This window comes from Dermochelys coriacea, chromosome 2 (genome assembly GCF_009764565.3).
Source record: "Dermochelys coriacea isolate rDerCor1 chromosome 2, rDerCor1.pri.v4, whole genome shotgun sequence".
NCBI lineage: Eukaryota > Metazoa > Chordata > Testudines > Dermochelyidae > Dermochelys > Dermochelys coriacea.
The window spans coordinates 18,930,183-18,945,358 of record NC_050069.1 but is presented as its reverse complement, the minus strand read 5'-3'; the positions used below and the strand labels follow the sequence as shown (position 1 = coordinate 18,945,358).

Sequence of the window (15,176 nt, the reverse complement as noted above, 5' to 3'; positions counted from 1 at the left end):
TGGCAAAAGCATCACACACAGAGAGAGGCTTTGTTTCTCCCTGCCCCCAGCTTTTGAAAGTATCTTATCTCCTCATTGGTCATTTTGGTCAGGTCATTTTGGAGGTTATCCTAGCTTCTTAACCCTTTACAGGTGAAAGGGTTTTTCCTCTGGCCAGGAGGGATTTTAAAGGCGTTTACCCTTCCCTTTATATTTATGACAGCCTGGTATTAAGTGAGGCTATTGATATAATAGGCATTAAAGAAAGTTGGTGGAAAGATGATAATAGGACATAGTAATAACAGGGTACAAAATATATAGGAATGAGAGGAGAAGGTTGCGCTATTGGGGGAACAAAGGAAAGGAAAGAGTCAAAAATAGTAAAAATCTTAAATGAATCAAACTGAATTACAGAATCTCTATGGATAGAAATTCCATGCTTGAATAATAATAATAATAATACACAACAATAATAAAGCGGTAGGACTATACTATCAACCACCTGACCAGGATGGTGATTGTGACTGTGAAATAGTCAGAGAGATTAGAGAGGCAAAAAAAATAGAAAATTCAATAATAATAGGGGATTTCAACTACCCCCATATTGACTGGTTACATGTCACCTCAGGACCAGATGCAGAGATATAATTAGCATCAATAAGTACTTCTTGGAGCAGATATCCCTGGAATACATAAGGGGAGAGGCAATTCTTGATTTAGTTCTAAGTGAAGCACAGGATCTGATCCGGGAGGTGAATATAGCCAAAGAAGTTACTCACCTTGTGCAGTAACAATGGTTCTTTGAGATGAGTCCCCCTGTGTTGGGGCTCCACTGTATGGGTCCCTGTGCTGCTGATCAGAGAACTTCAGTATCAGTGTCCGCTAGTGCCCCCACCCCCATTGTCTCTCCTTGTGCTCTGCCATGAGGCTAGTCAGTGCGTGCAGGCCAACCCCCGTCAGTTCTTTCTCTACTGCAGAGTCATTGACAAGAACTCCAAAGTAGAGGGGAGAAGGGTAGGTTGTCCTATTCCTGCTCTGTAGCAGCAGCATGAACATTTCTTGTTCAGGTTCAGGTAAACAAGTCTGTGGTCAGCATCCCCCACCTCCTGAATAGATTGTGAAGCACTACTGGGTATAGCTCCTATTCATGGTTGTGTGGGAATTTGCAATTGAGACTGTCCGCCATCAAGTTTTGTGCATCTGGGAGGTAGACTGCTGACAGCGTGGGAGATACACCAGTTTCATAGTCTCAGCACTTCTGCACAGAGGGAGGGAGACTGGACTCCATCTTGTCGATTTATGTAGAACATAAAGGCAATGTTGTCTGTTAGGACTTTCATGGGTGACCGTCTGATTAGTGGGAGGAAATGGTCGCAGACATCCTGACCACCCTTAGCTCGAGGAGGTTGATGTAGAGGAATATCTCCATGGAAGATCACGTCCCTTGTGTTGTAAGGCTGTTTAGATGTGCGCCCCACCCTACGAGCGATGCGTTGGTGGTGAGAATCAACAAGGGAGGATTCTTCATGAAGGGGTTCCCTTTGCTAATGTTGGCTGGGTCTTTCCACCAGTCTAAGGAGATTTTTACCCTGGTGGGCAGTGACAGGGCTCTGCCTGGAATGTCTCTCTTTGGTCTATAAACCGAGCTGAATCACATCCGAAGGCACCGCATGTGGAGTCTGCCGTGTGATATTACTGCTGAGCCAGCTGCCATATGCCCCAAGAGTTGTAGGCAGTCTGGCTGATATTTGTGGACTGTTTTGGACAGTCTCTAAGTGTAGCCAGAAAGAGTAATCTGTGCTGGTCAAGGTTGGCGCCTATAAACTCCAGGTGCTGTACTAGAGTGAAGGTTGATTTCTGGCCGTTGATCTGTAGCCCAGCTCTGTAAACAAGTGCATTCTTGATTTGGTGACTCAGTGAACCTCTTGGATAGACCAGGCTCTGAGGAGGCAATCATTCAGATAAGGGTAAATCATGATCCCTTGGCAGCATAAACAGATGGCCACTACTGAGAGAATCTTGGAAAATACTCTCAGGGCCAAAGATAACCTGAAGGGGACTATCCTGTGTTGGTAGTGATCTTGTCCCAGGGTGAATCTGAGAAATTGCCTGTGAGTCGGTAAGACTGAGATGTGAAAATATGCATCCTGGAGGTCAAGGGCTTAAAATCAGTCTCCCTGTTCCAATGCTGGAATGATCATCCTTAGTGACCATCTTGAATTTCACAGCTTTGACAAACTTGTTGAGTGCACTGTGGTCTAATATGGATCTCCAGCCCCCTTCCTCTTGGGTATTAGAAAATACCAAGAATAGAACCTTTGACTTGTAGATGTTGAGGTATTGGTTCTATGGCTCCTAACTGGAGGAGACTGTCTACCTCTTGTCGTAATAAATTCTCGTGAGAAGGGTCCCTGAAGAGGGACAGGAAAGGCTGTTGTGGAGGGGGCAGGGAGACAAAATGGACAGAGTACCCATGGTGAACAATCTCTAGGACCCATAAGTCCAATGTCATATGCTTGCAAGTGCTGCAGAATGGTGCTGCCAGATGGTGGACAAAATGGTAGGTAGTGATGGTAGGTTGTAGCAGTTGTGGGGAGTGGACTATCGGCACCTTAACCTACACGTCAAAACTGGTGTTTAGACGTGGAAGGCTGGGACGAGGAACATTGCTGACCAGACAGTTTACGTCTGGAGAATTTAGTTTTCTTTCTCTCTGGCTCATAGTATCAATGAGCTGGGCACTGCAAAGTTTATGGTTTATTCTGGAGCTGTGGACTAAATTTTCTCTTTTGTCCCAGCGTGTAAATGCCCAGCATATGAAGAGTGGTTCAAGAATCTTTAGTGTGTGAAGGGAGGCACTGGTTTTCTTCACAAAGAGCTTAATGTCCTCAAATGAAGATCTACAATGGTTGCCTGCACCTCCTTCAGGAAACCTGACAGGTGGAGACAAGAGTCACATTGCATCACCACCATAGAGATGGATCTGGCTGCAGTATCAGCTGCATTGAGGGCAGACTGTAGCATTGTCTTTACCACTAGCTGCCCTTCTTGGATAATGGCCTTAAATTGTTTGTGATGCGACTTGGGCAGCTACTCAATAAAATTGTTCAGTTTTGAGTAATTTGTGCAATCACATTTCACTGTAAACACTTAGTAGTTGTCAATTTGAAACTGAAGCATGGCCAAGGAGTACACCCTCCTGCTTCCAGTCCCTATTGTAGGGAGTGGGCCTCATATGGTGTTGACAGCCATGAGAATTGATGGAGTTGGGTGGAGAGTGGGAGAAGAGGAACTCTTTATGTAGGCCGGGATGTACTACTTTTTGTCTGCTTGCTTGCAAGTCGCTGTGACCAATGCTGAGGTCTGCCATATGATTCTTGTGGGTCGAGAAGGGCCTCATTGATAGGGAGGACTATTATTAAGGATGAAGTGGAGGATGTCCAGGAACTTGTGGTGTGTGTCCATGACTTCCTCCAGAGATATCTGGAGAGAGTCAGCCACTCTCTTTGTGAGGTCCTGGAAGAGGTGAAAATCATCTGCCAGGGATGGTGGGGGAGGCATGACAGCCTCATCTGGGGAGGAGGAGAATATATTTTGTGGGGTTGCCTCCCCCCTTGACATCACCCTTGCACTCCTCCAAGATTCCTTCTGGGGGCTACAAAGTGCTGGACATTGCAGCAGAGGAAGGGTGTCTTGGGGGCTTCTGGGTGGGACTAGAAGCCTGAGAGCGATGGGGATGGTATGCCTCCCAGGGATACCAGTATGGCCCTGGCGTGGCAGTGGCATGGAGTCTGGTGGTGGTGCACATGGATGGCCATACCAGGATGGTGGCAGTGGGAACATATAAGGATATGCCTGGAGGACCTGCTACTATCGGGCACCGTAGGGGGCTTGAGAGGAGTACTGAGATATCTCTGGTCCGCTATCCAAGTCCACACTGGAGAGCAGGGGAGCATGGGAAGGCAGCGGGGAAAAACTCCCATGTCAAGCGGAGACCTGGTGCAGAGGTCTGGTGCAAAGGAGAGACTCTGGTACATCAGCTAAATGGAGGTCCCTTGAGTGCCAGAATTCCAGTGGTGCTGACTGGCTCGGTGCGACGAACGGTGATGGGGGGCTGGGGAGATATTCTCTGGACTGATTGTTCAGGTACTGGAAGAGGCATCGGTACAGATGGGACATGGCATACCAGTGATGCCTTGGAGTGTTTACTCCGGTCGTCTCCTGAGGTGCTGTTGACTTGGTGCCCATGCCCATTGGGTCTGTGGGTGCATCAATGATACCTGCCACCGTAGTTTTCCTTGAGCGACGGATACCAGGTTTGGCCTGTCTCTATGCTGATGGTACTGAGGATACTGAGCATGACAGGGATCGTTTGTGGCTAGCTCATGGCTCACTGTGGGGACTTCCCGCTCTCTTTTTCAACTTATGAGTAAGGCTGATTTCTTCACCCCATGGCCCTTTAATGTTGAGGGCTGTGGGGAAGACTCACGTCTGTGTGGAGACTGTTGGTGTGTGTCCAGAGAAGGTCTCAGAGCTACCTCCATGAATATAATCTTCTGCCTTAGCTCTCTGTCCTTGCGAGACCAAGATCTAAGCTACTGGCAAAGAGTGCACTTTTGAACGTGTCCTTTCCTGAGGCAATGAATGCACCGTGAGTGCGTCTGCGATGAGGATAGCCTCATTGCAGGACAGGCACTTCTTGAAGCCTGGAGAACCGGGCATGCCCCATTTGGGGGGAAGGGTCCCCAACAAGAAGCGTGGGAAGAAAAAGTAAATTCTATCTATATCTCTCTACATACAAGTATAGCTATATTTTAGAATATAAGGAAAAAAATAGAAGACACTAGACTACTACTAAAAACTAGGCTCTAGGCTACAAAGAAAGCATGAGGTAATAGTTGCTAACGGACTGATAATAGCTCTGTCTCTAGCCAGGAGCGATAGAGAAGGAACTGACAGTCGTTAGTCCGCATGCATTGACTAGCCTCGTGGCAGGGCACAAAGTTCTCTGATCAGCAGCACAGCAATCCAAGTACACCTACATTGGAGCTCTCATACAGTGAAGCACCCACAGGGACACTACTTGAAGAAGAACCACTTGGTAATACCAACCATAAAGTAATTAAATTTAACATCCTTGGGAGGAGGGGAATACCAAAGGAACCCACCACAGTAGCATTTAACTTCTAAAAGGGGAACCACACAAAAATGAGGAAGCTAGTTAAACAGAAATTAAAAGGAACAGTAACAAGAGTGAAATGCCTGTAAGCTGCAGGGAGACTAATTAAAAACACCACAGTAGAGGAGCAAACTAATGGTATACCCCCAGCATCCTCCCCCCAAAAACCACAAGAGTACCAAAAAAGCAATGCCACCATGACTAAACAACAGACTAAAAGAAATAGTTAGAGGCAAAAAGGCATCCTTTAACAATTGGAAGTCAAATCCCACTGAGAAAAAGAGAAAGAAGCATAAATGTTGACAAATCAAGTGTAAAAATATAATATATATATATTTATATATAAATATAGTGGGTCAAAAAAGGAATTTGAAGAGCAACTAGCAAAAGATACAAAAACAAACAGCAAAAACTAACAGGAAGACTACCAAACAATCAGTGGGGATGCTGGATGATCCAAGTGCTAAAAGAGCACTCCAGGAAGACAATGCCATTGCAGGGAAGCTAGATGAATTCTTTGCCTTGGTCTTCACTGCAGAGGATGTAAGGGAGATTCCACCCTTTTAGGTAACAAATCTGAAGAACTGTCCCAGATTGAGATGTCAATAGAGGAGGTTTTGGAATAAATTGGTAAATTAAATCGTCACCCTAAACAGATATTCACCCAAGAGTTCTGAAGAAACTCAAATATGAAATTGTGGAACTCCTAACTGGTATCACTTAAATCAGCCTCTCTACCAAATGACTGGATGATAGCTAATTGTAATGTTAATTTTAAGAAGGCTCCAGAGGCAATACTGGCAATTATAGGCCAGTAAGCCAAACTTCAGTACCAGGTAAATTGGCTGAAACTAGTAAAGAACAGAATTATGAGATGTACTCATGGAGAATACTCAATGCAGCTTTGTAAAGTGAAATCATGTGTGTCAGACTTCTTTCATGGTGTCAGCAAACGTGGACAAGGGTGATCCAGTGGATATAGTGTCTTGGACTTTCAGAAAGCTCACCAAATGTTCTTAAGAGAAATAAGGAGTGATAAGATAAGAGGGAAGGTCCTCTCATGAGTCAGTAATAGGTTAAAAGATAAGGCAGGAATAAATGGTCAGTTTTCACAATGGAGAGAGGTGAATAGCAGGGTCCCCAAGGAATCTATACTGGGAGCAGTCCTGTTCAACATATTCCTAAATGATCTGAAGAAAAGGGGTGAACAGTGAGGTGACAAAATTTGCAAACGATAAAACATTACTCAAGATAGTTAAGTTCAAACCTGACTGCAAAGAGTTACAAAGGGATCTCACAAAACTGGGTGACTGGATAACAAAATGGCAAATGAAATTCAGTTGATTAGTGCAAAGTAATGCACATTGGAAAACAATCCCAACTATGCATATAAAACTATGGTGTCTAAATTAGCTGTTACCACTGAAGAAAGAAATCTTCACGTTATCGAGGATGGTTCTCTGAAAACATCTGCTCAATGTGCAGTGGCAGTCAAAAAAGCTAACAGAATGTTAGGAACCATTAGGAAAGGGTTTCATTATAAGACAGAAAATATCATAATGCCACTATATAAATCCATGGTATGCCCACACCTTGAACACTGCCTGCAAATCTGGTTGCCCCATCACAAAAAAGATACATTAGACTTGGAAACAGCTGTATCACCGACCAAATCCACAAAATTACACAGACATATGTGATGCTATTTGGGTCACTTATAAGTACTTTTCCAAGCTCAGAGCACTTGAATAAGCAGAACTACAGGAATGTGTTGTAGTTTTTAGTGGTTTGTATTTCCAAAACAGGCAATATGTCATTAGTTTTCATCAATTTAATACCTCTAAATCCAGTAAACTTCTCAAGTCTATTTGTAGGGCTAATAAGTTCTGTTTAGCAACAACAATATTAAAAAAATACTCCAGAACAAATTCATTCTCTCAGCTACTGAAGTTGAACCATATTCCTTTATTTTGATAAAACGTAGTGAAGCTTACAGGAAATAAAATCATTGTGGGATCTCAAACTAGTCTGACAAAATAATCAGAGGGGAAAATATATGCAGTAACAAATAACTACTTTAAATGACTGGGTCTCAAAATACAAAGACTAATAAAGAAAATGAAATATATTATAGCTTGATCTTTCAAATAAACAAATATAGTAAAAGCTAATTTAGGGGAAATATTTCAAGATCAATTGTGCATCCAGGACATTGCTGACTAAATATTTTAAATGGCATTATTTTCTTCTCACCCAACAAATGAGGGGAAAATAACATGGTGCTTCCCAAACAGACAATGTGCAAAGTCAGCTGTAAACATGACAGAACTGTCATCTATCACAACCTGCAGTACTGGCCTAAAGCTTTGAAGGATTCCATGTGCAACATGAGGCTCCTTCCCTGCTCACTCCCTGTCTGTGACTGGGCCCTAAACCACCGCTTCCCCATGTCATCTACTTCTCCACCTGCCAATCAGCTGTAAAGGCTTCTCAAATGCATACAAGACAGCAAGCGTACAAGCAGCAATCTGGTGTTAAACTAGAATAGAGGTGAGCAGGTAAGGATTAGTGAAGCTGAAAGAAGGGAGGCAGGCAGGCACCAGCCCTCAATCTGGGCATTCCACCAGCAGCTTTCTTACTGGAATTGTCAGATGGCAGTGGAGTGCAATGTTCTACAGCAGCAGTTCTCAACCAGGGGTACACACGTACCCCTGGGGGTATGAAGAGATCTTCATCAACTCATCTAGATATTTGCCTAGTTTTATAACATGCGACATAAAAAGCACTAGCAAAGTCAGTACAAACTACATTTCATACAGACAGTGATATGTTTATATTTCTTTATATACTATACACTGAAATTAAGTTCAATATTTATATTCCAATTGATTTATTTTATAATTATATGGTAAAAATGAGAAAGTAAGAAATTTTTCAGTAACAGTGTGCTGTGACATTTCTGCATTTTTACGTCTGATTTTTAATCAAGTAGCTTTTATGTGAGGTGAAACTTGGGGCTACGCAAGACAAATCAGACTCCTGAAAGGGGTACAGTAATCTGGAAAGGTTTGAGAGCCACTGTTCTACACAACCACACTGCTATCGAAACCCTATAGCTACCAAAAGCAATACGCAAAAGACAAACAGAGGGATGTGAATCAGAGAACACTAGAAAGTTCTAGAGAGTTCTGCACTGGCAGGTAGATGGATAAGTCTAATGAAATAGTCTATGGAGGCAAGTAACTGAATTAATAAAGTAACTAATGTAAATGACTAGATTCCAAAGTAAGACTCAAAGAGAAGGTGTTTTCTGTCTCCCATTTCCAGTACCGTACTCTTACATCTAAAGTGACAGATGTATGGTTTTTTCGGCTGTGAAAATGATGATAGGGTACAGATAATTATTCTACTGTCTCTTCCCCTCCCCCCTTTCTCATGGAGTTTGTAGGCTTCAAACCTTTTGTAACCTTTACCACTCTTCATTCTGATGAATAGCAGTTTTCATGTACGACTTTCAGCATAGCAAAAAATCCAGGGAACAGAGGCATATAGTGTTTTTCCACTAATTGAACAAAAGTAGTTTTGCCAGTGACACATGTTTTGCATATTTCTAGAGACAGATTTAAAAATATCTTGATGACAGTGTAAACATTCTTACGCTATATACTCTTGTTCATCCTCTGCCTGAAAGTGGTATGTTCTGTTATCTGAAATACAAACAAAAATCTTTCTAATGTTGAACACATCTGACAGATTTGAAATTAATTTTAAGATGCCAAAACAGCATTTGTTATCAAAATCTATTCAGCAAGTAAGGACATACGTTAACATAAGTCAGTAAACCTATGACAGCTCTATTTTCAGTTACTAACTTTTTAAATAAAACAACAGAATTGTTGACAGTGTAAGTCATTTGTATCAAATGAGGGTCTGGTGACAGATATAGTTAATGGAATACCAAAGAGGTGAGGCAGTACACTTTTTGAGTTACTTTAAGTTCACTTTTTTTTTTTTTTTTTTGTACAGCCAGCATATTTTATGCCACATCTTAATCAATTTGTTGAAAACAGACACCCCTGTTTTTTTTAGAATACATAGAAAAACACTATATGGGGTATATTCTGCCTTGTAAAATCCCTTTTGAAGTAAAAGGAGTTGCACAAGACAAAATTAGGGCAAAATTAACCCAAAATAGGTACATTTTGTTTGGAAAAAATAAAATCGACACAAAGAAAATGCTATTGTTTTTATCACCATCAAAATTAACTTCAAGTGACTACGGCTAGGATTTAGTCATGGGTATTTTTGGTAAAAGTCATGGACAGGTCACGGACAAAAACAAAAATTCAGGCCCCTGATCTGTCCATGATTTATACTATACCCCTGACTAAAGCTTGGGGCAGCTGCTGCTGCGGGGGGCGCACCCCAGGGGATTGCCGCTGTATGGAGCATGCCCCAAGGGGCCGCTGCTGGGGAGAGAGGGGGGAAGGTGCACACCTGCTCCAGCCGCCCAGGGGACTACTACTTAGGCCGGTGCGGACGGCTGTAGGGCTGCCCGAATGGCTGGCTACAGAGTCACTCCAACAGCGGCTGGTGTGGCTGTCCCCAGGGCCACCTGAGCAGCTGGCCCTGGAGCCAGCTACTCAGCAGCCCTGGGGTCAGCCACACCGACCTCAATAGAAGTCAAGGAGGTCACAGAAAATCAGGGAATCTGTGACTGCCATGACAAACATGGAGCCCTATCTATGACACAGTGCAAGATAGACAGGTACAGGTATTACTAAATGGTTAAAGGCTATCTTTTATGAAGTAGATGAAACTGAAGTTCCACACACAGTATAGGGGGTATTTAGAACAAGTACTGATAGACTGTTAAAACTGCAGAATAATTACCTGACTGAATCTAAGCAAACACGTTCACGCATAGTTGCTACTCTTCATAACAGTTAATTTTGTGCATAGTGCATTCTTATGGTTTGCAACAGATACACAATATAGTTATTAGAAAACTTTCCATATGAAGATGTATATAGTCATGGTCTTTGAGTCAAAATCAGAGCTGGATCCAAATATCCACAAACTTTGTAGAAGTTTGAATTAGGAGATTAATTTTGCATTTTAGACTCATTTCTAGTTAAAATAGAACCTTGTAATTATTTTGCTGTACAATAACATTCTGTAAAATCCCAGCCAATGGACTAGTTGATAATGAATGGTGTAAATATTTATTCACTTAAAATGTCACATACGTGATATCAGATCAAAAGACTTCTTATCTTCTGCATTTGGCTTCACCTGGCAGGTTAGTAAATTCAGTTTGGCTGGTTGCCTGTTGGACTAAAGAAAAAAAAATTACTTATAGCAGTCTTGATTTAGGGCTCTTTTCCCACTGAAAAGTATTTTTTCCATTCCTTTTATATATGGTTATAGTCACATTTTAATCAGTATAGATGGAGTAGTACAAGAATAACAAAAGCTCCTTTTTAGCAATTCATTTTTTTTGATAATTTCAGAAGTGTCTGAAGAAATGAAGAATTTTTTTTAAAAAAGTCCCAATATTTAATTTTTCTATTGTGTTTAACAAACACAAAGATTCAATTGTTACCATTAAGCATTCGTTGTTACATAATGAATACATATATGAATGCTTCCATTTTCCTTGCATTTTATTTCATTATTTCATACAAGTAATTGAAAATAGTTAAAAAGTAACAAAACAATCTTGATAAGTATATACACACAGTACATATATACACACACACAACTCCCCCCACCACCCATTTCCCTTATTGGGAGACAAGTGTCATTTCTTCAACTAATAGGTAAAGGAAACGCAAAACCAAATTAACTATACAGGCTGGCTCTGTTTTTCCAACCAGTTTTGGTGGTTGAGCTGAGTGTAGCTCCTGTGTAAATCCAGAAGAGATTATTGCTAACCACTGCTTTAGTAAATATGTGTACATAATGTGCTTGTTAAATCTTTTTCTATATTTTCACTTACCTGACTGTGGCTCTGGTTCAGGAAGGTACTTAAGCATATACCTAGCTTTAATGTATCCATTGACCTCAACTGACTACTCACATGATCAAAGTATGTTTAAGTACTTCCTGAATGGTCTAATATGAGCACACAGGAATCACAATACATCTTTCCATTGATCTGTACTGAAACTCTTTTGTATATAAATCCTCAAGATCTAGCACCTCTGTCAGCTTTCAAAATACTCCTCAGGGTAAGTGCAGTAAGTAAGCTTAAATAAACCTTGTTTGAGTGAACTACCACCAAAAAAGTTTTGGTTGTCCCCTGTAGTCCTAAATAACGTAAATAAAATAATGACCAGAAGAGCTGCCACCAGGCTTATGGTCATTAAAAAGTTATATTAAATGTGAATGCTCAAGTCAAATGTAGAGAATAAGGCTTCAACTCAAATGCAAGAACAAGTTAGGGGACTTTCAAGAAGCATATTACATGGGTCTCAAAATATCCACAGTTAATATCCCTTTCATCCCCCATAGTGCATGCAAGCAAAACGAAACAAAAAAATAGATTGATAGATTTAGGAAGGATGATTTCTCCATTTCCCACTCCTCAAACTACAATAGAATTTTGCTAATCCACACATTGTATAATAGCCATTTCTCAGAAAAACATAGCAGAAGCTTAGTGAAGTTTATTAAGATTTTGCTATTTTATAAAATATACCACATTATATTAGAACAATTGGGTAATCTTGGTTTTGCTGATGACATCCTACTGCGTTCAACATATTGCTTAATGGAAGAAAAGACACAGATTTTGGTAGACACTGCAAAACAAGTTTATCAACAAGAGGAAGACAAAATATTTAGCCATCAACGTCCCAAGAGCAACCATCAGAGCAAAAGGCGACACTAGAAGTAGTAAGTCATTTTACATATCTAGGGAGTGAGAAGTGCAACAATGGTGACACCATGCTAGATATCAACCAATGAATATCAAAAGCAGCAAACAACTTTCACAAACTTGAAAAGATTTAGGAAAGTAGCATAATTGGCACTGATACAAAATTACAAATTTTTACCACCACCAACTCTGTCCTCCTTTATAGAGCAGAGTTGTGGAAATCTGCAGCAGAAATTGATAAGAAGATCAACTCATTCCAAAGTGAATGCCTGTGGAAGATCTTCAGAGTCCACTGGAAAGAGTTTCTTGCAACATCAGAAACTGAGTAGAGTAAACAAACCTAAAGCACCAAACATGGTAAGATGACGAACATATTTAGGACACACTTTAAGGATGCCACCAACATGACTTCCACATCAAATGATATTATGGACACCACCTGGGAAGAGAAAAAGAGGGCAACCTAGAGAAACATTACACAGAACAATAGAGAAAGAAGCCAAATCCATCAACATGACACTTAAGAGGCCTGAACAGACCGGCACAAGACCTAAATAAATGGTGGAAACTGATGAACACCCTATTATGCACCTGAAGGCATAGGAATATAAAGAAAGAAGATGTTTATTAATACATTATGCTGTGTTACCATACAGAATTAAAAGCGAGTCATAACTGTGAAAATAATCGGATCTCCTTCTTCTACACAGTTAATAAATGGTAGTCATATATCATATTCATAAGTAATTCTCCAAAACCTACCATACTAATATTAGGTTTCAGAGTAGCAGCCATGTTAGTCTGTATTCGCAAAAAGAAAAGGAGTACTTGTGGCACCTTAGAGACTAACAAATTTATTAGAGCATAAGCTTTCGTGAGCTAATGCATCCGATGAAGTGAGCTGTAGCTCACGAAAGCTTAACAAATTTATTAGAGCATAAGCTTTCGTGAGCTACAGCTCACTTCATCGGATGCATTAGCTCACGAAAGCTTATGCTCTAATAAATTTGTTAGTCTCTAAGGTGCCACAAGTACTCCTTTTCTTCATACTAATATTGTTGTTCCATACTGAACTAAACTTGTGCCTTTCTGAAGATCTAGGCACAAACATCTGCCTGGCACTCATAATGATAAAATTATGTCACTGTTCTTTAATTTATTTAGTGAAGGCCTGTTACTAACAATCATACCTGAGCCACAACTAATGGTTCGATTTTGATTTGATTAATGAGGTCTTTTCAGTATTCAAATATTGGGGACTCCCTCCACAGATACAAGATGTTTCCCCTCTCTATGCAAGCTTGATATAAACAACCTAAGCCTGTCCAATACCTTTTTAAAATTTATCATCTTCTCAGCCATAAGGTACCATTTATACAATAAACAACAAAAATCTCTGATATCAGTTTCATACTGTATTGCTTGAAGCACTATTTTGGTAAGTATTAAAGCCAAAAAAGTTACCCTATTATTAACCTCTAAGGTTTCTTCACCAATTACTTGAAGCAGGGATAATTTCTTTGCATAACAAAAGCCTTTACCATTCAGTTTACTGTTACCTTTTATTCAGTTAGTTTTCACACCCAGATCTACTCTGACATGTAAAAAGGAACCTCTCTACTACTATGACAGGTTTCAGAGTAGCAGCCGTGTTAGTCTATATTCGCAAAAAGAAAAGGAGTACTTGTGGCACCTTAGAAATTAATAAATTTGAGAATAAGCTTTCATGAGCTACAGCTCACTTCATCGGATGCCTTCAGTGGAAAATACAGTGGGGAGATTTATATATGAGAGTGATCACTTAAGATGAGCTATTAACCAGCAGGAGAGCGGGGGGGGGGGAAGAGAGGGGAGAGGGAAAGGGGAACCCTTTGTAGCGATAATCAAGGTGGGCCATTTCCAGCTGTTGACAAGAACTTCTGAGGAACGGTGGGGGGAGGGGAGGGGGGAAAAATAAACATGAGGAAATAGTTTTACTTTGTGTAATGACCCATCCACTCCCAGTCTTTATTCAAGCCTAAATTAATTGTATCCAGTTTGCAAATTAATTCCAGTTCAGCAGTCTCTCCTTGGAGTCTGTTTTTGAAGTTTTTTTGTTGAAGAATTGCCACTTTTAGGTCTGTAATCGAATGACCAATGAGACTGAAGTGTTCTCCGATTGGTTTTTGAAGGTTATGATTCTTGACGTCTGATTTGTGTCCATTTATTCTTTTACGTAGACACTGTCCAGTTTGACCAATGGACATGGTAGAGGGGCATTGCTGGCACATGATGGCATATATCACATTGGTAGATGTGCAGGTGAACGAGCCTCTGATAGTGTGGCTGATGTAATTAGGCCCTATGATGGTGTCCCCTGAATAGATATGTGGACAGAGTTGGCAACGGGCTTTGTTGCAAGGATAAGTTCCTGGGTTAGTGGTTCTGTTGTGTGGTGTGTGGTTGCTGGTGAGTATTTGCTTCAGATTGGGGGGCTGTCTGTAAGCAAGGACTGGCCTGTCTCCCAAGATCTGTGAGAGTGAGGGGTCGTCCTTCAGGATAGGTTGTAGATCCTTGATGATGCGTTGGAGAGGTTTTATTTCGGGGCTGAAGGTGATGGCTAGTGGCGTTCTGTTATTTTCTTTGTTGGGCTTGTCCTGTAGTAGGTGACTTCTGGGTACTCTTCTGACTCTGTCAATCTGTTTCTTCACTTCAGCAGATGGGCACTGTAGTTGTAAGAATGCTTGATAGAGATCTTGTAGGTGTTTGTCTCTGTCTGAGGGGTTGGAGCAAATGCAGTTGTATCGTAGAGCTTAGCTGTAGACAATGGATCGTGTCGTGTGGTCTGGGTGAAAGCTGGAGGAATGTAGACAGGAATAGTGGTCAGTAGGTTTCCGGTACAGGGTGGTGTTTATGTGACCATCGCTAATTAGCACTGTAGTATCCAGGAAGTGGATCTCTTGTGTGGACTAGCCCAGGCTGAGGTTGATGGTGGGATGGAAATTGTTGAAATCATGGTGGAATTCCTCAAGGGCTTCTTTTTCATGGGTCCAGATGATGAAGATGTCATCAATATAGGGCAAGTAGAGGAGGGGCATTAGAGGATGAGAGCTGAGGAAGCGTTTTTCTAAGTCAGCCATAAAAATGTTGGCATAC

General features: G+C 41.2%; 1 protein-coding gene across 9 annotated transcripts in view; it reads right to left on the bottom strand.

Annotated features, from left to right (window-relative positions):
• The window catches only part of ASAP1 (ArfGAP with SH3 domain, ankyrin repeat and PH domain 1), a 398,854-nt gene that overhangs the window by 85,313 nt on the left and 298,365 nt on the right, over positions 1-15,176 (bottom strand). For all 9 annotated transcript variants that reach the window (XM_043507341.1, XM_043507340.1, XM_043507342.1 and 6 more), the window contains 2 exons: positions 10,408-10,495; positions 8,817-8,865 (listed from right to left, as the gene is read on the bottom strand). In XM_043507341.1, the coding sequence (XP_043363276.1) occupies positions 8,817-8,865; positions 10,408-10,495 (137 nt within the window). The remainder of the gene's footprint in view (positions 1-8,816; positions 8,866-10,407; positions 10,496-15,176) is intronic.